At 44.1% G+C, this 22,551-nt stretch overlaps 1 protein-coding gene and 1 long non-coding RNA gene across 6 annotated transcripts; one reads left to right on the top strand and one right to left on the bottom strand.

Annotated features, from left to right (window-relative positions):
- Positions 1–10,852: 10,852 nt before the first annotated feature.
- On the bottom strand, positions 10,853–14,467 carry mafba (v-maf avian musculoaponeurotic fibrosarcoma oncogene homolog Ba). Its single transcript, XM_037277164.1, has 2 exons — positions 14,246–14,467; positions 10,853–14,031 (listed from the first exon to the last, which is right to left on the bottom strand). The coding sequence occupies exon 2, from the start codon at positions 14,022–14,024 to the stop codon at positions 12,735–12,737; it is 1,290 nt and encodes a 429-aa protein (XP_037133059.1). The 5' UTR covers positions 14,025–14,031; positions 14,246–14,467; the 3' UTR covers positions 10,853–12,734.
- On the top strand, positions 14,452–22,292 carry LOC119137666. 5 transcript variants are annotated; one of them, XR_005100979.1, is made up of 5 exons: positions 16,373–16,941; positions 17,278–17,361; positions 17,480–17,520; positions 18,459–18,593; positions 19,109–22,292. It is a non-coding gene; the product is annotated as an uncharacterized LOC119137666 (long non-coding RNA). The 5 variants fall into 5 exon arrangements; XR_005100980.1 differs by having other exon boundaries at positions 16,374–16,941; positions 18,459–18,511; XR_005100978.1 differs by lacking the exons at positions 16,373–16,941; positions 18,459–18,593 and adding an exon at positions 14,452–14,623.
- Positions 22,293–22,551: the final 259 nt, after the last annotated feature.

The following is a 22,551-nucleotide window of genomic DNA, read 5'->3' as shown; positions in this document are numbered from 1 at the left end:
TGTATTCAATCTTTCATTTAACTGCACCACTGTAGTTATCTGCACAACTACCTTGGCTCACCTCAGTTTAACCATTACAGCTCACTAGCTGTCATCAAATGTAGTCCTGTAATTTTGGGGCGTGTGGTGGTCACCAAAAGTGGGCCGGTGTTGTTTTGAAGGACGGCACACACTGAAACAGGATGGAGTGGCTTTCTGCCCATGGCTAGCTGCAGGTGCAAGATATCAAGTCGAAAGGTGTCCTTCCTCAGCTTCCCCATAGAGGTCACAACCCTAACAACATCTACAGTTCCTCCAAACAGCCCACAGCATACTTTCCTAACTCTTTCACCCCAGTTGCTTCTCTCAAGCACCTGTGTAATTCATCACATCATGTCAAATAAACAGTATATAGACTGTTCAACATATCGTACACATACTGTACATTCTCCTTGAACAAATTCGCTCGGTCGCTGTGTAAGTTGGATGAAGCCAGAGTTTCATAGCCAGAGTGTGTTGTGACAGTGTGAAAGGCACAGGAAGGAAAGGCTACGCTTCCTCTGATGCTCCTGCTGCTGTGGACCCGGGGAGATAAGAACACACACATGCATGCATGGATGCACATACAACCACAAAATGTACAATCACAGCACAGAGACACACTGTGGACACTAAAACTCCCACATCCCTTAACACCCCCCCACCCTCCACTACCACAGATCAGATTCCTGTGGCCTTAATAATCCCCCGCCTCACACAATTTGGATTCCTTCGTCTCTCAACAATTGACACGAGCGAGTCCAATGCAAAGTATTTGAACTGGCAGTTTGAGACGAATACTCGAGGCTGTTAGGGCTAAGTAGGCAAATAATCACTGCCCAAATTAACACCTAACTGTTCGGGTTAGCGATACAAAGCAATCACCCAGACTGCTCTGGAAAAAAAAATACATCTCAACTGTAATGACAAACACATGGACCAAAATATGTGGACAACTTCCTAGAGAGCGTCTAATCTATGCTTACCCGGACAACAACGTTACTGAGCATCTCGGAGACTCTTAATTTAGTGTGTGTGCGTGCGTGTGTGTGTGTTGTGTGTGTGTGTGCGCGCTGCTGTAAACCCCTCTATCTGATGATGCCCTTCTAATCCTCAAAGTGATGTGTCATGAATATGGAGTTTAGGACACAAATCCCCAGGGCTACACTGGCTATAGATAGCTTGAACGCTCATCTTCGCAGTAGTGACCGTTGTGACGTTGCAGGACTGGAACACAGGAGGTGATTAAGATGAAGGTTCCAGTGGAAGAAAGATAAAGTAAATTGTGTTGATGTGCAAAAGAGATCGCAGATGATTGGAATTTGAATGTGATAATATTGATGTAGCCACCACTCTCATGTAGTCATCTAAAAGTTCAGCGGTGTCTGGAGAAATGAGTGACTTGACCCTGAAATGATCAAAATATGATCAGAAACAGAATTGTGAAACAGTTATTCTTTACTACTACATTAGATATAGATAGTTGTATTTTTATAACGTACATAGAGAACTTTTATAGATGGCTACATAGTACTCAAAAGCAACAAGAATAAAAAAATATTCCCATTAATAATAATAATAATCTCAAAGTTAAAAGAATTGTTGAAAATTTTGAGTAGACAATCTGCATTATCCTAGGGCCAAGTTCATTATACAATACAAACACAGAGGTTCCTTGAGTTATGAAAGATGCTGAAGTTTTTGGTGACATGAGGTACAAGCACTTAATGGTGGTAGTGAAGTCAACCTAACACATTATACAGTAGGCAGCACTTTGGATAATTGTGACCAATGATCCCAAAGGAGGTCTTTATGCTGTTAAATGCCATTTCTACAGATTAAACTGATATCTCATGGCAGCAATTTATATAATATTGTGACTCTCTTAGAGTTTCTTGTTTGGATGTTTTTGTTAACCTGACCAAAATATCAAATACGTCAATAAACCTGAATTACCCTTCAGCATCAAAACCATTTTTGCCTCATACATCATCTGATTGCAATTAAGTTGTGCTGTGTCACATAAGATAAATTACCATCTTGTGTAAATTTGCTTGTGTGTAAACGTGCGGCAGGTTTTGGCAAGAAGACCCGGTGGTTCTGGAAACTCTTTAGTTTTAATTGAAAGCAGTAAGCTGGAAGTGTGTGTTCCTCTGGTTATTATGGTTGAGAACACACACGTACAGTAGAGGTGATAAAAGTAGTCATGTAAGTGAAATTGCAAAGTCTGCCTTAGTTTAACACATACAAACATAAGCCTGTATGCACACACACACAGACACATGCGGGCATGCGCAAAGGGGTGCCAGCCCCATGTGGCCCGAGGAGAGTAAAGCGAACAGCCAGCAACACGTCTCCTGTGCTCGAGAGCCAGGCGAGCCAAAGGAATGCACATCCCTCTGGATCACTTCTCTCTTTATCTGCCTTTTTCTCCTTTTTGTCTCTTCTGTGTCTGTTTGTCATTCGCTGTCTTCTGCTGCTGAGGCCCTGCAAGTGAAAGGCCCTCTGTTGAATAAAGCGGTTGTGCTGGCATCCCAGTGTGTACGTATTTGTGTGTTCCCGGTGTGCCAAAGGAACCAGTTTGATGAGTTTGCCCTTGGGACCGAGACGGGAAGTGTAGGCAAGGCAGAGGGGAAGTGGCCTGCAATGAGGGAGGAGGTATAAGGGATGAAAAAAAGGCTTATGAAAAGCAAAGGGATGAAGGTAGAGACAATGCTTTGCATTTAATCACCGTACTGTACATGACCGTGCGTGCGTTTCCCTTTGTCCTCCGCCTTTGCAGGCCACCTGCGTTCTCCCCGGGGTACAGCGGGGCGCTCTGCGACGGTGTTTCACCCGGGCCTGGATTTGCAGCATGGCTGCTCTCAGGTTGAACGGGGATCCAGCACCCCGAGGGCTGATGCGCAGGGAGTGGAGGTGGCAGAGGGGAACAATCGAACAGGCAGAGCGACACAATTCTGGATCACCTTCAAAGGGCTCTGGTCCCAATGGAGAGACTGGATTCCTCTGTGGAGGGAGTGAGAGAAAAGGGGGAGGGTGTGACAGAGAGACTCGGAAGACAAGAGACGAAGGGAGAATCTGTGGAAAAAGATTCAGGTTATAACTTCTCGCCCACTCCTTTCCACCCTCCCTCGGATTCCCTCTCCGTGGCATGCATGCACTTGCCCTCCATGCAGCAGAGTGCACAGAGATGATCTACCCGCGAGGAGACACGAGGAAATGTGGCCTGCACAAAGGCATCGTTGTGCTACTTCTTATGAGCCAGTCTGTGACTGTGCGTGCGCGCGTGCGTGCGTGCGTGTGAGAGAGAGAGAGCGAGATGAGTAGGACTTCACCTTCTCGGGCCCTCCCTCACCTTCCACTGTCTCCTCACGCATGCATGGGCGCTCTCCAAAATGCCTCTCAGCGTTCCAAGGGACAATTGCAAAGTATACACTCCCGGCCCGTCACATTTTAACGTGAGCTTGAAAGCTAAAACACAAAAATAAATGACATCTCATAAGCTTGCAGCGAATGAAGTTTCCAGTGAGTTTGAGGGCAGATAGTAAACTTTTGTAGCTTGTGTCACTGCGTGTGCATCAGGGACAGACTTTCATCCTGAGTGTAGGTCAGCAGTTTGTTTAGCATCAATTAGAGGCTCTGTGTTCCTCAACGCAAGCGTGAAGGGAGAATTAACGTGCAGTGGCACATTCCCACCAGCATAGGACACGCTGCACTTGAGCTAGGACCTTCCTGCCTATGTGCCTGTTCACATGTGGATAAAATATGGATATAAGCTGATCATTTAAATTCAAGAAGGTTTTCTTTTTCAGCCCTCCTCTGTCTACTCTTTGCTTTCCTCCCTCCTCTGTCAAGGACTACGGTCTGACCACAACCATTTCCCTTTGCCGCGCAACACACAGCGCATAGTTTCCATAAAGCATGCATTTAACAGGAGAGACGATACATAGATTCTGGACAAAGTAAAGACAACACAGACTCAAGGTTTCCTGTTCTGCTCTCAAAGTCTGAAAAGCACATGTTCACTGGCTCTTGAAACTGTCTCCTTGAAGACTGTTTGAATACTGGGCTTTATTTATAAGCACGTCTTGGTAACACTTTTGACATATTGTCGGCAAAGTCACATAAGAGATTTATATTGTGGTGTCCTGCATGCTTCATGACAAAAGTTGTATTTGTAGCTTGGTGGCTTTTATTCAAATAAGGATGAAGCTAATCAAAACGCCGTAGGGTGAAGCTTCAGCTTATTATGTATGTCTGCACCCTTCTTCTTTACATACTTCAGAAGTGTAAATCGTTCCAATAAACAATCATATGAAATGAGGAAATACCTTCATGATTAGACTGTATGAATATTACTATGATTGAGAACATGTCAAATGTCTCAAACCAAAGGAAGAACCAGCTTCTAATTGTTTGAAGGCGTCATCCGGGCTTGTCAGTACAGCACTTTGGTTTTTTTTTTTTATACAGTTGAATAAAAATCGGCGGCTCGGTGGCGCACTGGGTAGCACGTCCGCCTCACAGTTAGGAGGGTGCGGGTTCGATTACACCTCCGGCCCTCCCTGTGTGGAGTTTGCATGTTCTCCCCGGGCCCGCGTGGGTTTTCTCCGGGCACTCCGGTTTCCTCCCACATCCCAAAAACATGCTTGGTAGGCCGATTGAAGACTCCAAATTGTCCCTAGGTGTGAGTGCGAGTGCAAATGTTTGTTTGTCTCTGTGTGCCCTGCGATCGGCTGGCAACCGGTTCAGGGTGTCCCCCGCCTACTGCCCGATGACAGCTGGGATAGGCTCCAGCACTCCCGCGACCCCCGTGGAGACTAAGCGGTTCAGAAAATGGATGGATGGATGGATGAATAAAAATCCAAGAAAGTTGTATCTTGTTCATGCTCAACATTATTGAGTTACAAGTGATTAGAACATGCCTAACCCTCTTAAGGATTACTGGATTGAATCCATAGTCAGGAAATGCACCACATACAGGTACCACTTGACCATAATCCCACTGTTTGGCACTTTTATATATCTTTTTGCTTTTCTTCTCTCGCTGCAAATCTGTCAAAGTTCCTTTTGCTTCTTGCGCACTTTCTGACTTTTGATGGGAGAGCGCTTAGTTGGCGTTACCAAGGTAGGCCCCACTTCCCCACTCTCATTTGGAGCCAGGCTCTGCGTTCTCTTGTAAATGGTGAGATAAGTGTGGTTTACCCGTGGCTGGGGTGTAAGGTGCACTCAGCATTGCCCTGACATGTCTGTGCCAAAGCCCAACAGGGGTGTAATTACCTGAGACTGGGTCAGCACTTTATACCGGGTAAAAATACTTTCCTTCTTATAGAAGACAGGGCCGTGCCTGGCAAAGGGAATCCTGTGGCACATTTAGTGCTCAAGTGCTGATCTTTGTGGGTAAACGTGGTGTCATTTATCTAAGATGAAGCATCACGCCGCAATCGGTCACCTTCTTGAGTCGCAGACAAAACACTTCCATCTTCTACTTGTTCTCCACGCAAAGGCCTGACCTAGAAAAGTCGAGACGGGCAGCGTTCCGCTCTCTACCTTGAAGAGCGTTTCCCTCTGGGTCCAGTACCTTTCCACGCTCCCTTTCCACCCTTTCACACCACATCTGTCTTTCTGCCCTCGGAGCTAAGGACAGCGAGGACCAAGCAGACACGCAGAGGACAGCTCTGCACCAATCAGGACACGGAGACAGCTTGTCTCAATTAAATGGTATGTGCTTATGCCGCAAATCACAGACACATGTTTCTCCTCTCCCCTCCCGCCCTGCGGCTGTTGCCTCGCTTCTCCACTACCTAATGCAGCGTAATCACCCTCATTACCTAATGAGACCCTACTGTGCACACACATCCCCTGACTCTCCCCTTCGCCATTTCACTGACTTTACTAACACAGTAAATGGCAGCCACATGCCCTTAAATAAATGGTCAAGTTAGATGAAACTTTGCACGTCGCAAACTATCAACAGTGGAGCTCGCTGCAAAAAAAACAACAACACTGTAAAGGCCACAATAATAGCATTGTGGTGTGTATTATCAACAGGACAGTGAGCAATGCATTAAGCCGGCATGCAGCTGGGGAGGGGTGAACCCCCTCATTAGCTCCCTTCAATGTATCTACTTCCTCTAATCTCTTACAATAACATAATCTCTTTAAAAGTGCTGCAGCTCAAGTCCAATCTGCCTAAAACCTGACACGTGATTAAGGTCAATCCCCAGTAAACCTTAAACTGCGCGGTCCCAACATGCCCCCCCCCCCTGACAGTGTGAAGTTTAGTCTAGTGTGGCTTGTACATTTTTGTTACAAACTACACAGATTAGCCCGCCTCAAGAGTAAATGATAACAGGTTTTTTCTTCTTCTTGATACTGACATGTATCTCCTTGCAAATAACAAGGATCATTGCCAACTTTTTAAATTTGAGCCTGGCCCCGGCTCCTGAGCGGGCCTCTGATCCCAGAGCAGTTTGTAGCCCTTTCACAGCCGCCATTCCTTTAGCAGCGCAGTAGTAGAGCACAGTGCTGCTCTTTTTTTTTATTTTTTGATGTTTTTCCATCGTGTCTCTTGCCTCCAAACCACTTACAGATGTTGGCTGCAGGGAGCGTTGTGGCAACTCCAAACGAGGAAATCTAAATAGAGATCAGGCTGTAAAATATAGAAGAAGGCCCACAGAAAGAAAAAACAAGAGGAGCAGATTTGAAAGAGAGAAGAAGAAAGCTGAGCATTAATAGAGAATCGATAGAGAAAATGGATGGGAGTGCATGTTTGCCTTTGCAGGCCAACATGTTTTCTTTCATGTAGCTATTGAACAAATCTCAAATCCAAAATGAGCCTCTTTACAAAACTTCTGAAGCCTTAAAAAGGCTCAAAATTAATCATCTTAAAATTCAACATTCTTTACAACCACAACTTCCTTTTCTCTTTTCCGCTCAGTGGACCCTTGGTAAATTTTTCAATGAAAATAACAGGCAATGTGATGTAAAAATAATAATCACCAACAGGACTTTACAAATGCCTACACTGTAAAACTGCCCGATACCTCCCTCCACTACCCTAACAGGAAGTCGCCTTGTCCTGATGGATGAGGGTTGTGTTGAAGTGGCACGTCCTGCCCGAGGTCCGCTGCAGCACATGCCTGAGTGAGAGTGAGCAAAGAGAGAGTGGAAGCGTGTTTGCCACCGTGCCACTCATCGCTTGGTGATTGTAAAGACGACTCACCCCTCTACCGCCCCGCCCCCCCCTGCACTTGATTTATTAATGGATCCATTCAATTATTTACCTCCCATCCGAGGGACAGACGACAAGCCAGAAGTTGGCACACATGCAGGCAGAACACACCTTGTTCACGTGAGCCGTGTATTTTGTGTTTGGAACACATAAGAAATCTATCAGAAACGTGTTATAAAAGAAATTGTCTTGTTCAAATTATTTTTTACTTTAAATACCTCTTGTGCAAGGCACGCAAATCCTAAACACTACAATTTAACATTAACACAAAACATATTCAAATAAATGATCTACCGTCATTTTCAATTTCAACAGGCAATTGCTGGCAAGAGGATAACGTTAAACTGTAGCATGGAATTTGCTTGCGTCATTATTTGATGCACTAACCATGTCTTCCATTTAAAGCAAAGTGTCTTTTCTGTCCAAGCATATCATTGACCACTCAGAGTCTTCTCTTATCTTCCCCTGCTGGCCTCAGCCACGCGGCGGCCAGATGAGGATCAATCCCACCCGGAATTGAGTTTCACATCCCGGAAGCAGAGGTGTACGCACGGGTCACTTTCATCGACTTGCTGTGGCCATTTGTGTCTGTCATAGCTACCATGGTGTAGTTTTGACCAAGAAGGCACAAATGCATCACAAGAGATTTGCTAGCGTAGGTCAAATGAGGAGACAAAGAAATATTTTGACAGCATGTATCACGTCAAATATGAGCATAAAAAGTTTGTGTTGTTATGTGAAGACTATGTTTGATATGACATTTTTGGAGTGCATCTGTGTGACGGTGTGGTTTAGTGTCATTTCAAACATACACACATCTGGAGTTTACTGCTGTAAATGTCTTCATATGTGATATTCAGGATATGTTTTGTGCTAACAAGCACTTTTGCTATTTTGTGTTTGCAGTGAAGCTAATATAAAATGTCACTGTGTATAGAGTGCAGGTGAGTAGAAATGAAAACTGAAGAAAGATGATTTTGCAAACAAGCGCAAGTCGGCAGATCTATGAGAGGGAGGCCTGCGCTGCTGTAGGAATGGTCACAGCAAGCTTCATTCATGTCCAATCAAAGTGGCTCCTGTCATTGCCTTTATGTGCAGAGCGCTCGACCACGCATGTTGCACTAGAACATCTGTCTTCTCCGCGCTGGTGTTTAGATGTGGTCTAAGCAGGCGGAAGGTTTAGATTGACTTTCTTCCGCCATATTGTTACTCTTCTAGGTGCATTTCCATGACTCTCCTTCTACTGCGCCGGTCCACCGAGCGTGACAGAGCCCGGTCTGCCAAATAAGCAAACGCATGCAGCAAGCACTGCACTGATACAATAATTTGGATGTGCCAGCATATGCACAACGCAGGTGCCACTGCCTACGCCAAGAGAGCCCCTAAGCACATCTTCAATAAATACACATGATCTTGGAATGTGGGCGGGAAAGGCAATGATGCAAACGCCCCACAGAAGCAGGGGGAAGAACCTGGATACACCAAAACTACTCAAGCACAATTTTTGGCTACCCAATTCTGTTAATTTCCAAGAAAATCATGTGGATCTGCAAGTAGAAAAAAATATGCCCTTTGTTCAGTGGACCGCCCTTTTTGTTTTCAGAAAGAATTAGAACCAATAATTAAACTAACCACACATGGACTCTTGGAATGCATATTGTACATTGAGCATATTGCTAATTATGCAAGAGCCAAAAAAGAAGCAAACAGCCCTGGTAGCACATACAGCCAAGACTTGGGAAATACGTAGATGACCTCACGTTTTGACAACTGGTCTGGAGAGTCTTAGCTGCTGTTAGTGGTGCTGTTGCTGCTGCTGAGAAGAGAATAAGGACGTTGCTGAATGCAGATAGGATCTCTGCAGGGGGGGCGTGAATGTGTGATCGGAGACTAAAATCATTACAGAACGCCTGGTCACTGTGTCCTTGGCTCTTCCGCTGAGCTGAGCCTTGTGCTCTCGTCTACTCTCCCGTGTCGCCTTCATTCCTATTTGCTCTTCTGCAGTTTCTCAATGTGGAGTTACACTGTACTGCCGAGGGCCATGCACAAATGTTGATCTTATGACGTAAATTGAAAAACCAGGTCCTGCGTCTAGGATATTGTTACCAACTTGTGTTTTTGCTGTCATTGTGGTGCACATTCTGTGTACTGTAATTTAACAAGTCTGTGGTGATGTCATCAGTGATAATGCAATAATTAAGGTGCGTGTGTGCGTGTGCGCGTGTGTGTGTGTGTGTGCGTGTGTGTGTGTGTGTGTGTGCGTGCGTGCGTGCGTGTGTGTGTGTGTGTGTGTGTGTGTGTGTGTGTGTGTGTGTGTGTGTGTGTGTGTGTGTGTGTTATACTTCTACGGTCATAGCATACTCTTTCTCCAATTGTCTTTATAGGCCTATATATTTTAGGGTATAGGCTCTGTGTGTGTGTGTGTGTGTGTGTGTGTGTGTGTGTGTGTGTGTGTGTGTGTGTGTGTGTGTGTGCGTGCGTGCGTGCGTGCGTGCGTGCCTATAAACCTCAAATAGTCACAATTTGGTAAACGAAATATTTTTTCAAATATCTGTACTATTTTTCAGTCAACACGTGTGGGTAAATTTTTTTTTACACATTATCGACCATTCAAAAGTATTGAAAAAGGCTACCTTTGATAATGCAATGGTATGCAAATTGACTAATTTGCAGGTACTGTAGAATTTATTGTCCCGACGCCAGCGACTTTCAGAAATCATCCAGATACAAAAAACAAACCTTCCACTTTTTTGTTCAGTGTTGATGACTCAACCATCCGTGTAAGTGGAGACCCGCTTGTCCCCGTTCAGCCCATGCAATTGCAATCCCCCCAGACTGCAGAAGCAGAGCCGGGCGGGAGAGTTCAAACTAAGTCCGCGCTATTCCACTTCTCGTTTTTTGTCCTTGAGAATGTGCAGACACGGGCCAGATAATGGTGTGACACCAGAAACGCAAGTAAAAACTTGCTCCGATATTCTTTGCTGCTTCCACTGACGCTCTATTAACAATACGTGTGCTGGATCGTGATCATTTCATGCAGCTGAATCACACATTCGCCGCTTTAAAAAAAAATATGCACACACCTATGCGTGAACAATGATTAGAATTAACTAATAAATATATGAAATACACGTAATCGCGTTCGTATCATCTCAGCAGACAATCGGACAGGACCTTGTTTTGGGGTTTTTTTTTCGTCTCCAACTCGCCAGGATGAGCTTCTAAGTGTATTCAAAGCCATGTACGACCCCCAAATTGATTCTTCAATGTTAATCCAAGGGTTTGATTTTAATTTTTTTCTGTCTTGCAAGGTCAAGATCTCACTTTACCCAGCGCGCAAGTTTGTGCACAAGTCAGCAGAGGCCAGCAACATGCGCCAAGAATGCCGCCCCCCCCCCCCATCATTCAGACACATCAAGTGCACGAATGTGTGATATATGTAGAGAATATTTGTTGTGCGTCCTCGTGAATCATCTTCGCCCTAACTGCAGTTTATTGAAATATGAATGCCTGATATTAAAATGCCTCACTGATGTCTATGGCAAATGAGATCAAATAAAACAAATGACGTGCAATAGTAAAAATTCTGAGATTGAATTGTTGCCATTTCAATGACTTTAATAAGCAAAATAGGAAACAATTTCTTCCGAACACAACCCCCAAAATAAGACAAAACAGAAACCAGTCTGAATGGAACAGTTCAAATTTAAGTGTTTAACTATTATTCATATAAACAGGATTGAAAACTGATCCCCAACATGACAACGTACATGGAAATGCTGAAAACAAAACAACAACCCGCTGCTGCAGTTTCAGTTCGATTTCAACACAGTTGAATCAAGAAAACCAAAGATTGATAAATGCATGACTTTTCAACAACACTTTCAAATGCAAGCACCATGCTTATTCGATATGATCTGACAGTCTGTTAATTTAAATCATTAAAATAAAAACTTTATGTAACTATGCATCTGGCCAGCAGAACCAGAATCATCAAATAATAATACAACAAAATCAGCACATATAAAATATTTTCATTTTGAGCATTTGCACCACCTGTTTCCCCTTTTTTCACTGTCCTGCAGAAAAAAAAAATCAGGAAAACACTGCACTAAATGCCAAACTCCATCACAACAAATTGCTTATATGTAAAATATAAATCTTTAGTGCACGAATGATGCTACAGGTGGCTGTCAATCAAAAATGATTGTTTTGTTTAATTCCGTTTTGGAATTAAAAACAGTTTTTACTTTGGGGAAAGGGGTTAAAATATTACCTGGAATTTTAAATCAAGCCTGTTCAAATTTTTCACCCTGAGTGTTTGTTATTGAGTGAATAGATAATTGCGTAATCTCCGTCAGCCCCTTCCCCCGCCCCCATAAAAACTCATCTTAACCTCCCGTTAATATTTATTTTTGCACTTCACTCCTGAAGCATCATAATGTTTTCCTGGAAGGGGGTATGTGCAAATGTCAAAATGAAAACTTGCAACATGAACAACAACAACAACAAAAAAAGATAATCATCCAAAAGCGCACTTGCCATAAAGTTTGCTGTTGTTTTGTTTTTTTCAATTCAACAGACAAACATGGAACAAAAGTGCACTCCTCTCTCAGTCAGTCCCGCAAATGAGAAACGATAACAAAATATATAAATGAGAAACGTAACACAAAGAAAGAAAGAAGTTCAAACCAGCCTCCTCGATCTTGTGCAGTTTTGCGGTTGCGTAATATTTACAAGCCCAAATAACCTCCCAACCCAACCCCACCCCACCCCACCCCGCCGCCCCAGCCGCGAGCATATGACGCTATATGATACTGCACAGGCAGTCCTGCTGTTCTGTCCCCGCTCCATTTCTCGAACCGTCCCCAAAACCCATATGGAGAAGCGCAGATCAACAACATGCTCTTATTAATATACACGAGATGATGAAAGTACAAAATAGAAATTATTACCATACATGTCCAGCATGCAGGATTAATATTTAATGTATGTTTTCGTTTGTTTCTCTATATATTGGAATATAATAACCAAGCAGGCAAGAAATCAATGAGATGTTGCATAAAATGTCCTCCCGGGTGACGGGTTAGTCGACAGATTTGCATAAAGGAGTCTTGCTTGTGTTTGATTTTTTTTCTTTTTCTTTTCATTTTGGAGAAGATTCTAGACGCCAGGCCTCTTTGCCGAGTCTGCTCCGCTATTTAGTAGCAAGATTATGTGGTAAAAGCCCCAAGGCGGGCTAAAGTTCATCAGGCGACGTTTTTCTCAGAGGAGGGAATTGAAAAGTGTTTTCAACGCGCAAGTCATGTAGTGTACAAATTGACGCCGCCACGACACTTAATTGGACGCTTGGATGGACACGTGATTACATGTGGATCTTCTATCGTGGAAATAATTGTCGCCCAGAGTCCTAAACAGTTTCTTGTCGGTTGCCATCAGTCAATTTGTGTTCAAGGTGGATGCTGTCTCTAAAAAAAACAACTCACATGAAGAACTCTGGCGAGGAGGGGTTGTCGCTTGTCGAGCCCGCCTCGCGGAATCCGCCGCTGGGTCCCGAGCCCGACCCGGCGAGTTTTTCGCACTTGAGTTTGTAGGCGTCCCTCTCCCTGGCCAAGCGGCTGATTTCCGCCTTGAGCTGCTCCACTTGGTTCATCAGCTGCGTCTTCTCGTTCTCCAGCACGTGCTTCTGCTGCACCCGCTTGAACCTGCACGACTGCGCGTAGCCGCGATTCTTCAGGGTCCTGCGCTTCTGCTTGAGGCGGATGACTTCGTCCTTGGTGAAGCCACGCAGGTGTCTGTTGAGCTCCCGCACCGACATGGACACCAGCTGGTCGTCCGAGAAGCGCTCCTCCACGCTCAGCCCGCCGCCCCCACCCGCGGAGCCGTGGTGCGCCGCCGACTGGCCCAAGTGGCCGTGCGGGTGGTGGTGATGGTGGTGATGGTGGCGGTGGTGGTGGAGCGTCGGGTGGGCCTCTGGGGACACCGGGGACGGGCTGTCGGGATCCTGGATGTTGTTGCTGTGATGGTGATGCTGGCCGTGCGGGTGGCCGTGCGCTCCCGGGTGAGCGGAGAGCTCATCGGCGTGGTGGCCCATGCCCCCCGCGTACGGGTGGTGGTGTTGCTGGCCGTGCCCATGCCCGTGGCCGTGGTGGCTGTGGTGGTGATGTGGACCCCTGTAGCCTTCGAAAGCGCCTTGCTGCTGCTGCTGTTGCTGCTGCTGCTGCTGCAGCTGCTGCTGGACGTGCGGAGGCGGAGGGTGACCGTGGGTCGTGGCTCCGATCAGGGCCTCCACTGCGTCCTCGGGGGTCAGGCTGAGGGTCTGCGGGTCCATCTGCTGGTGGTAGCCCCCGCTGGGCAGCCAGTACAACTCCTCCAGGTGGTTCTTTTGCTCCGTGGGGCTGAAGCTGGGCGACGACGGCACCGAGCTGCAGGGCGTGCTGATTGGCGTGGACGACACAGAGCCTTGCGGTTGGAGGCGGTTGCACTGACGCACTCCCCCGCGTTCCAGCCCAGCCAAACCCTCCTTCTTGACGTCAAACTTCATCAGGTCAAAATCGTTGACATATTCCAGAGCCAGAGGGCTGCTGGGTAGCTCCGGGCCCATGCTCAGCTCTGCGCTCATGCTGCCGTCGCGACTCTTTTGCAGGTACGCAAAGGAGCTTGCGAGCGTCGCCAAAACGGACTTGTGAATCAGCGTCTGTTCTCTCCTTTCTTGTTTCATGCAATAGTTCTTTTGGTTCATCCAGCGCTGCGCACTGACTTGCTGTAGCATGAAACACCTTGAGGAAAAAAAGTGCAGGAGGGGAAGAAAAAAAAAAAAACTTTCAGACTAAGCTTTGCTCACTGTTTGCATCATGTAGTTTTCTGATCTGTCACTGACAGCCAGGCAGGAGGTAGAACGACAGCAAGTGGCCTCAGTGCACAAGCAGTCCTTTCAGTAGATGTGCATTCACAACAACTTTCAAAACATCAATAAGAACAGGAAAGAAATACCAAGTTTGCTCGCAGAGATGGGCACCAGTCCTCGTTGCAACTTCTTGATAAGTCCTCTTTTTCTCCAGGAAAAATGAAAACAGCAAGTGAGCAGATTAAATAGGGAGTCTGATTTTCGCTTAGAAGCAGATTTTCCAGCTCTGCACCGCAGAGATTCACGCGCCTCTTTCGCTCGTTCCCTCTCTTCTATTCTAGTATCCAGCAGACTGCGCTCGCAGCCCAGCCAGCGCTTTATGCTTATAGCGCTCGGTGACGCACAACCAGAGGCGGGATCCGTGGCACGCCACCCTCCAATGGGAGGCGAACCCTCACTTGAAATAAAGGGAAAGAGGAGGCGGAGGTGCGCAAGAAACAGTGAGCTGACGGAGAAGCCACAAGGTGGGACCACGCCACCAGCGCTCCTTCGTTTGCCCCATTTTCTCCACCTTTAACAATCCGTAATGAGGTCCAGTTAGTGTTGTAGCCTACGATAACACGTCTTTATGAACATTCAATGTGACAATGACAGACAGCTCAAATTTGCACCTGCATGTCACCTGCATTTAGATTTAGGGAACTCCTTTGCAAATGTCTTACTTTTAATCTGGCAAGTTTATATATATATATATATATATATATATATATAGACACACACCTATCTATCTATCTATCTATCTATCTATCTATCTATCTATCTATCTATCTATCTATCTATCTATCTATCTATCTATCTATCTATCTATCTATCTATCTATCTATCTATCTATCTATCTATCTATCTATCTATCTATCTATCTATCTATCTATCTATCTATCTATCTATCTATCTATCTATCTATCTATCTATCTATCTATCTATCTATCTATCTATCTATCTATCTAAACATCCACCACGTTGTCTGCAGTTAATTTACAAGTTAATCAGCAATGATTCATGTGACGCGTATTCAAGTTTAATTTGTGTGGGTGGTTTTGTCCCGACCATGTTGTGTCATCCACGTGACCCCCACGCCAGCCCTCTTTTTGGCTCGGCCACGCTGTGAGTCCAAGTCAGGCTCAAGGCTGCCCCTGCGTGGGCAACTTGAGCACCTGTTTTGCAAACGGTGTGGACATACTAATCGTGCACTTTATTTCGTTCTCTCCGTCGTTTATCTCTTATTGAAATTCTGTTAGTTCATAGGTGTCACGTCAGATGCGTGATACCTATGTTGTGCCATGGTGTTGCACCAATTGTGGCATCATTTATTAGGTGTGCACTAAAGCCGTTCCTGCAAAATAACACACATGTAAATAAGTCCATTATATTTGTTAATTTTATCTTTATATCCAGTGACATTCCCACACGTATAGCAACCATAGCATATACTTCAGGCATTCGTGCAGCTGACATTAACAATAGAAAGTTGAGCTTCTTTGTCTATTAAATGTAGGCTGTAAAATAATTCGAGTATTGCACATTTTAATATTTTACTATTTTCTTAACAAAAGTAGGAATTTCATTTGATTTACTGTAAGTCAAATTAAAGATTGGATTGTTATTTTTTGCCACAGTTTAAATTGTGTGCGTGGCAGACTAATTAAACCATGTTTTTCATTCAATATGACGTCGGATACTAAGAGAATAATTCATGAAAATGTATTGACTAATTATTAATGTAATGCCATTATTTTAACCACGAATAAAACGTTTGTAAAATGCATGTAATATATATATAAACTAAAAATACAATCTTTTCAAAGTAATGATTTCTTGTAATTATTGGGATGTATTAGCAAAAAATAATCACTCTTAAAATTATGAACAAATAAACCCAATAAATTTAGTCTTTTTACGCTTATAACAAATACACACTGATGCAAAGAACAATTCAAGGTAATTGAATTTATTTCAGGCACCTGCAGGCGAGCGTCGTAATTCACAAAATGACCGAAGATCACCAAAACGAACTAAGCAGCCCTCAAACGTCCTCCCCGGCCAGGCCAAGGCGCCGGCAGCGGCTCCATTAGGTGGTCCTGCTCCATCCCTCGCGGCACCGCGGTCCGGCGTGCAGGCGCGGCTGACGGCGGCTGTTCCCGCTCCGCTAATAACAGGGGCCGTAATGGAGGGACCAGATGTAAAAGGGGGAGAAAAAAAGCGTTAGTGTCAGCATCATATCGGTGGTTAATGATCTATTAAGTGATGTGTGTGCTTATGGGCAGCGGGGAAAAAGTGTCGATGCTTGCTTATTCGCCTCCTAATGAGGCTCCCGTCCTACGGATTTTAGGACTGAATAACACGAAATAAAATCCGCCTTAAAATGATGCGTTGAGGAGTTGAGGCTGCGGAGGCGCATGAAGCTCACAACATTCGACATCTCGCGACTGAGCGGCTCACATCGCGCTTGTGCCGTGTCACACCTGTAACGCGAGGCCCGGGCATCAACGATGGACCCCTGACCGGGTTGGCACACTATGTGCTCACCTGCGCTGCCAAACTTTTTGGATCCTTCTGGATGTTATCCTTGCAAGGAATAGCGACCTGCTATTTTCTCCACTTCTATTTTTGCACACAATGTGTGAATGTGATCGCTTCACGGTCGTTCTCCGCGAGCCGACACCCGGAGGAAAGCCAAATTTCAAGGCCGAGGGGCGGGCAGATGAGCGTTGAAGAGCCGCTGCTTGCGGAGCATGCTTTTTTTTTTACGCGTGGAAGTAATTGAGAGGTGGACATTATACGGGTAAAACTTTGGAATTTATTTTTATTAGTTTACTACTATAAAAACATCACTATCCTGTAATTATTAATTATTAACATTCTTGAAATTATGAACGACGCATTGCAATGTATTCATGAATGTTAATTGCATTCCCGATTATTTGCAAAGATGAACCACTCAAGTTCATCACGCATGCTGAACCTCTAAAAGTTTACTGATACGCACGCGGCGATCCTTTTGCATCACCCTTTTAATTGGCCATTAACAGCGTGTACTTACTCAGGCATTCTTGTTTACTCCAGACGGATCGACTATCTCTGTGAAAACATGCATTATTAAGTCGCTGTCTGTAAACAGGGCGAGTCCAGTCGGTGAAGGAAGCCAACTCGAGCCGCATCAGACCCAATTGACACACATCAACCACTCTTACAGAAACAAGAGGTGAGATAAGTGCAAATTCTGTCAAACTCATTAATAGAGAACAAGTTTCGATTAAACAGTGAAGATAATTTGTCTTTTTTTTTTCTTTCCCTTTTTAACCCACGTTTGCTTCCTCAAGTTGATGCCACCAACTCAGCGATTGTCCGTCAGTATTCGCAGGTGCACTTTTTAGTTTATTTCTTGTGCCAGGGCGCCCCTGGTGGCATGTTTGTGTATTGCGAGTATTTTAATGACGCACATCACTGGTGGCGTGCACGCATGCGGGTCCAACTTCACAACATCAACTTATCATAGCTGTGTTCAATTTACAACAGAAAGATAGGAGGGGGATATAAAAATGTGATGAACAGGCCATGGCATAATTGTGGGCCTTTTGTGAGCTTAGATTGGCATTCTATAAATATAACACAAAATAAATGTCACACACCTTTTGGCTTGATATACCACCAAGTAAAAAAGCAACAATGAATCTGCCTTTTTGCTGTGGTGCTTCCACTAATGTAAATTGCAATACTTTGCAAAGCAGTCTGGCATCTTTCCAGTAGTTTATCGTGTAGAATCATTTGCATATCTTTGGGATCTTATCACAAATTTGGGGTCGTGCCAACACAAGCAATTTAGGCAAATATGATTAAAAGTCACATTCTTCAGAAGTTGCATCAATGCCGAGAGCTACAGAAACACTCAGGGTGACTAAGTAAAGTAAATTCCAATCATGACTTGAATAATCAGTTCTGAACGTGTCACCCATTATCATGAAACATTGTAGAAAAGAATTGTGTCCTCCCCACTGGGTTATTGTAATATCAACACAAAGCTTTTTAAATGGTTCAGTACACTATATGATAAAGCTGTGAATACAAAATATGAATACTACTCCTTTGTATGCACCAGCTGACTACAGACCAGTTTGTGTGTGTGTGTTAGTAAGTTATTTTATGACCTGTGTGTTTGAACAAGACCCTTTCAAGTGGAGTCAGAGATCGAAATACATTACGAAGATAATTGCAGAAAAATGTGAAATGCTGAGATATGAGTCCTGAACTGTAAAGATATTGCATTAGAATTGTTTCACCCTTCAAGTTTTTTTTTTCCAGGGTGTCACGGCACAGAGTGACGCACTCTCAGGAGGAGGGTAACATCAAATTAAGTATAAAACAAATATAAGTAATCCCTGTGTGCTTGAAGTATCCACAGAGCCTCCACTAATGTGGAAAAGGCACAATTAGCAGGTACAGTATGCAGACGTGTTTGCAACCACTTAAGCAACGGACATCGGACCCCAGATGTTTCTGGAAGGCAGAACTTATTGCAATATGCATGTGTTCTTTATCCCTTGGGAAGAACAACTAATATTAGTGCTGCACTGATGATCAGAGAGGCGTTCTCAAAGAACAATTTAGCGGTCTGTCTGTCTTGTACTGCCCCCCGGTGGGCTAGGCAAATACACCAGAATGGACAGCATAATTGTAAGAGAATGCTTGACAAATGTTTATTTTTAAGTCTTTTTAAATCATATAATTAGTATGTGTTTTTATAACGTGTGCTGTAACAAGCGTTTTCTGGTTGTGCGTTTAATGTTTAAAGGTTTTACTTGAATCCAAAATAGACCCTCATAAAATTTCTCTGCAAGGTCCAAGATCCATAAGCATTATACGTACTTATACAATAGACACTTACAAAGGTTAAATTGGCTTGATTTTGGAATATTTGAACGCTCTTTTTCCTTTCTTCATGGTCAGTCCAGCCTGCCCGAACGCTTCGTGGGTCACCTCCTCACCTCAACGTTCTCTCACCCCTCTCCTCCGGCCCTGGCCCTGCCCACCCCAGGTCATTTATCATGGAGCAGGAGGGGCGCCTCCAGGCCTGCAGGCCCCTGTCAGCCACTGCAATCGCCTCTTTGTGGCTCCCAGCAAACAAGTGTCGGATCAGCAAAAGTCTATTAAAGCCTGGTGGGCCTTTCTCAGCCAATTGGGTCTGGGTCAGTGAGCCGCTCTCCTCGCTGCTCCGAGAGCTCTTTGTGTCGCCGCCGTTCGCTGACACAGATCCCCACAAGATTAATGATTTTTAGCAGCCACTTGGTTCTTACTCGCAAGAGTTGTAGCCCGTTTCTCTCATTTTGCCCTCTCTTTTGGCCACTTGTAATGCTTCCCTTTTCTCCCTTCAGCCCATTTCTCATACTCCATCTCCTTATTTTTTCCATTCAACCCAGCCTGCTAACCCAATCAATGCTAACTGCATTAGCATAAACCTTACAAACCCACAATACATACACCAAAAGACATTGCGTCTTAATGGGCATATACCGCCAAGGATACAACTCAAATATCTAAATGTTCTATCAGTATTCATGAGTACCGGATGCATTGGAATAATGTTGGTATCGGCCCAATATCTACTCGCCCATCCCTCGTCATTATCTTCCGATTGCTATTAATGCCTAATGAATCCAAAGCATGTTGATAACCAACTTTCAAATCCGCTTTACAATCCAGGCAGTCGTCCTTGCGGCAAGTCTCAAGGGGTTCGGGGTAATTTGAAATCTTTCAGCCGCCTCTCACCAGTTCCATGTTGGTCATGTTCTCAGTGTTGTTTCCAGTAATTACTGCAGGTTAAGTGCACGTCCCGGAGCCCAGCGGAGGCAGCTCTATCCCTCACCTGGGACATGACTCAGCAAGGCTCGGGTCATCCGGCCATTTCCCTGACCACTGGACCACACCCAGCCTACTCTAAAGCCGCAGCAGCAGCTCTCATGTTCACTTACATCATGTAATGCAAAGGTAGTTTTATTTGCCGCCTGATTGTTTCCTGAAACTCAGCCTCAGACCGGCGTCTGAAAAAAATTTAACGACTGATACGCATGTTGTTTTTAACCCAACCAACTATTGATTTCTATATACATACGTACTGGCCAACATATTCTTTATTGTAAAATTAAGTACTGGGAAGATTATAATTTCATGTTTTGAATGTTTTGCTTTGACGTAAAAAAAATCTCTCTCTCTCTCTCTCTCTCTCTCTCTCTCTCTCTCTCTCTCTCTCTCTCTCTCTCTCTCTCTCTCTCTCTCTCTCTCTCTCTCTCTCTCACAAAAACAGGATCCTGTCGTTATGTTTATTTGAAGTTGAATGGATGAACTCAGCCCGCCTTTTCTTGCAAAAGAATCTTCTCACCCGTGTTTTTTTTTGGTACCTGAGCTTTCATGTAAACGGTTATAGATTGGAAGATGCTGGCATACTGGCATTCCACATCATTACTCACACAGACCAGGAGAGACCACAGGCTGAGCTATTCAGAGTACCCTCCACCTCACTCATGCTCTCTCATACATACTGAAAGTGTATACATACACACACACTCACAAGCACGCAGACATGTGATTCAAACACAGGGTTCCTCCATGGCGAGGCCTTTTTGTTTGCGCCCTTGCTCTTGACCTATTCTCTTTTGACTTGTCCTAGTATTTCATTTCTACTTATCCTCTCGCCTCTCTTTGCCTTGCTCTGGCTTGCTCTCATCTCCAGGTTGGAGACATTGCAAATAGAACTATGTGTGTGTCTACTGTATTCAGAATCAGGGTAAATAGAAATGTACACCAAAATTATTCATATTATTAAGTAGTTGCCTGACATTTGTAAATTATTCATACTATCAAGAAAGAAAAGTAGTCTGTCATTTGTAAATTTAACTTGTGTAACTTAGTCAATAAAACACAAGTATTGACATAAAGGGTGAAGAAGGAAAGTTAGAGTGGAGATAAAAAGTCTACACACCCCAGTTCAAATGGCAGGTTTTTGTGTCCAAGCTAAAGGTTTTCCACTATTCCTTAACTTATATCCTTTAGAACTCAATTGAAAAAATCAGAGGGAAATTCCATAGAAACAAAGTAAGTGCACACACTTGCTTATAAATGGAGAGTGTCTGTTCAGAATTAAGCAATCACATTCACACTCATTTTAAATTAGTGTCGGCACACACTTGCCAATATGTAAAGGTGGCAGTGTATGTAAAATTCTCCTTTGGGTGCAATTGTTAACAAAGGGTCATTTTAATCAGCTAGGTCCTCATTACCTTTTATTAATTGTGCTAAGAAACATAAACAAGAGCTTTCGTGTCCGTCAGATTAGCTACCGCCCCATAGTAAAAAGGCGATACTGTTACATATCATCACACAACTTTGCAGAAAATAGAGCAATAAATCTAGATATGTGTCAACAACTATCTAGTGTGTCATGTGTGATTCTGTGTTTGAGTCCAGATAAGATGTGTTTTGTGCTTTCATAGCTTTAACGCTGCTTTTTTTGTATGCATGGGTCTGTAGCTGTAATGTGCGTGTATGTGTGTGTGAACGTGTGCGTGTGTGTGTATGTGCACGCAGGGTGTGTGCATGCGTTGGAGGGTGGTTTCTGTAAATAAATCTGTTTGGGGAATGGGGGTGCACGGATGAAATATGGTTCCAGGGATGTGGAGCAATGTGAAAAACTCGGCAATGCCTGGGAATAACAAATCTCCTCATGTCGCCTTCCTGCAAAATAAATACACTCCCCATACAAGTCATCCATCTGGACGACGAGACACAGCAAAGATGCCCCCAATAGATCCCCAACACACACACACACACACACACACACACACACACACACACACACACACACACACACAGGCTCGAGTGTACGAGTATTTATTTACACATTTAATTAAATGAAAACTTCAAGGGAATTAAATGAGGTTTTCATAGTACAATTTTTGTTTTGATGAAACGTGATGTTGACATACGACTTATACCACCTTGGCAGGTACGTTTAGAACTAAAATGAATAAAACCAATGGGAGACTGGAAATGGGAAGCAGTGAATATTAGAAGAGGATAGTTAAGTCTAATGTTTGATTTAAACCGTATTCTCAGAATGATGCAAGCAGATTTTACTCAGAAATGTTTACACATGTGCAGACACATTTTCTGGCAAAGAATCTGGCAGTAAAAAAATCACCTTTTTCCTCTTAAAAATGCTCCCTGACTTTCAGCTCTTTCCGTTGACTAATAGGACAACTTGTTCAATAAATGGCTTTACTTCATAAATAACCAGCAACATTGTCATTTTTGACATCAAAATTTAGCTTTCATTTTTTGTGAGGGTCTCTATTCTTAGCCTCAATAGGGCAAAAGAGAGTGTGTGTGTGCGTGTGTGCAT

This window comes from Syngnathus acus, chromosome 2 (assembly GCF_901709675.1).
Source record: "Syngnathus acus chromosome 2, fSynAcu1.2, whole genome shotgun sequence".
NCBI lineage: Eukaryota > Metazoa > Chordata > Actinopteri > Syngnathiformes > Syngnathidae > Syngnathus > Syngnathus acus.
The sequence above is the reverse complement of the archived record's forward strand: the minus strand, read 5'-3'. Positions and strand labels throughout refer to the sequence as shown.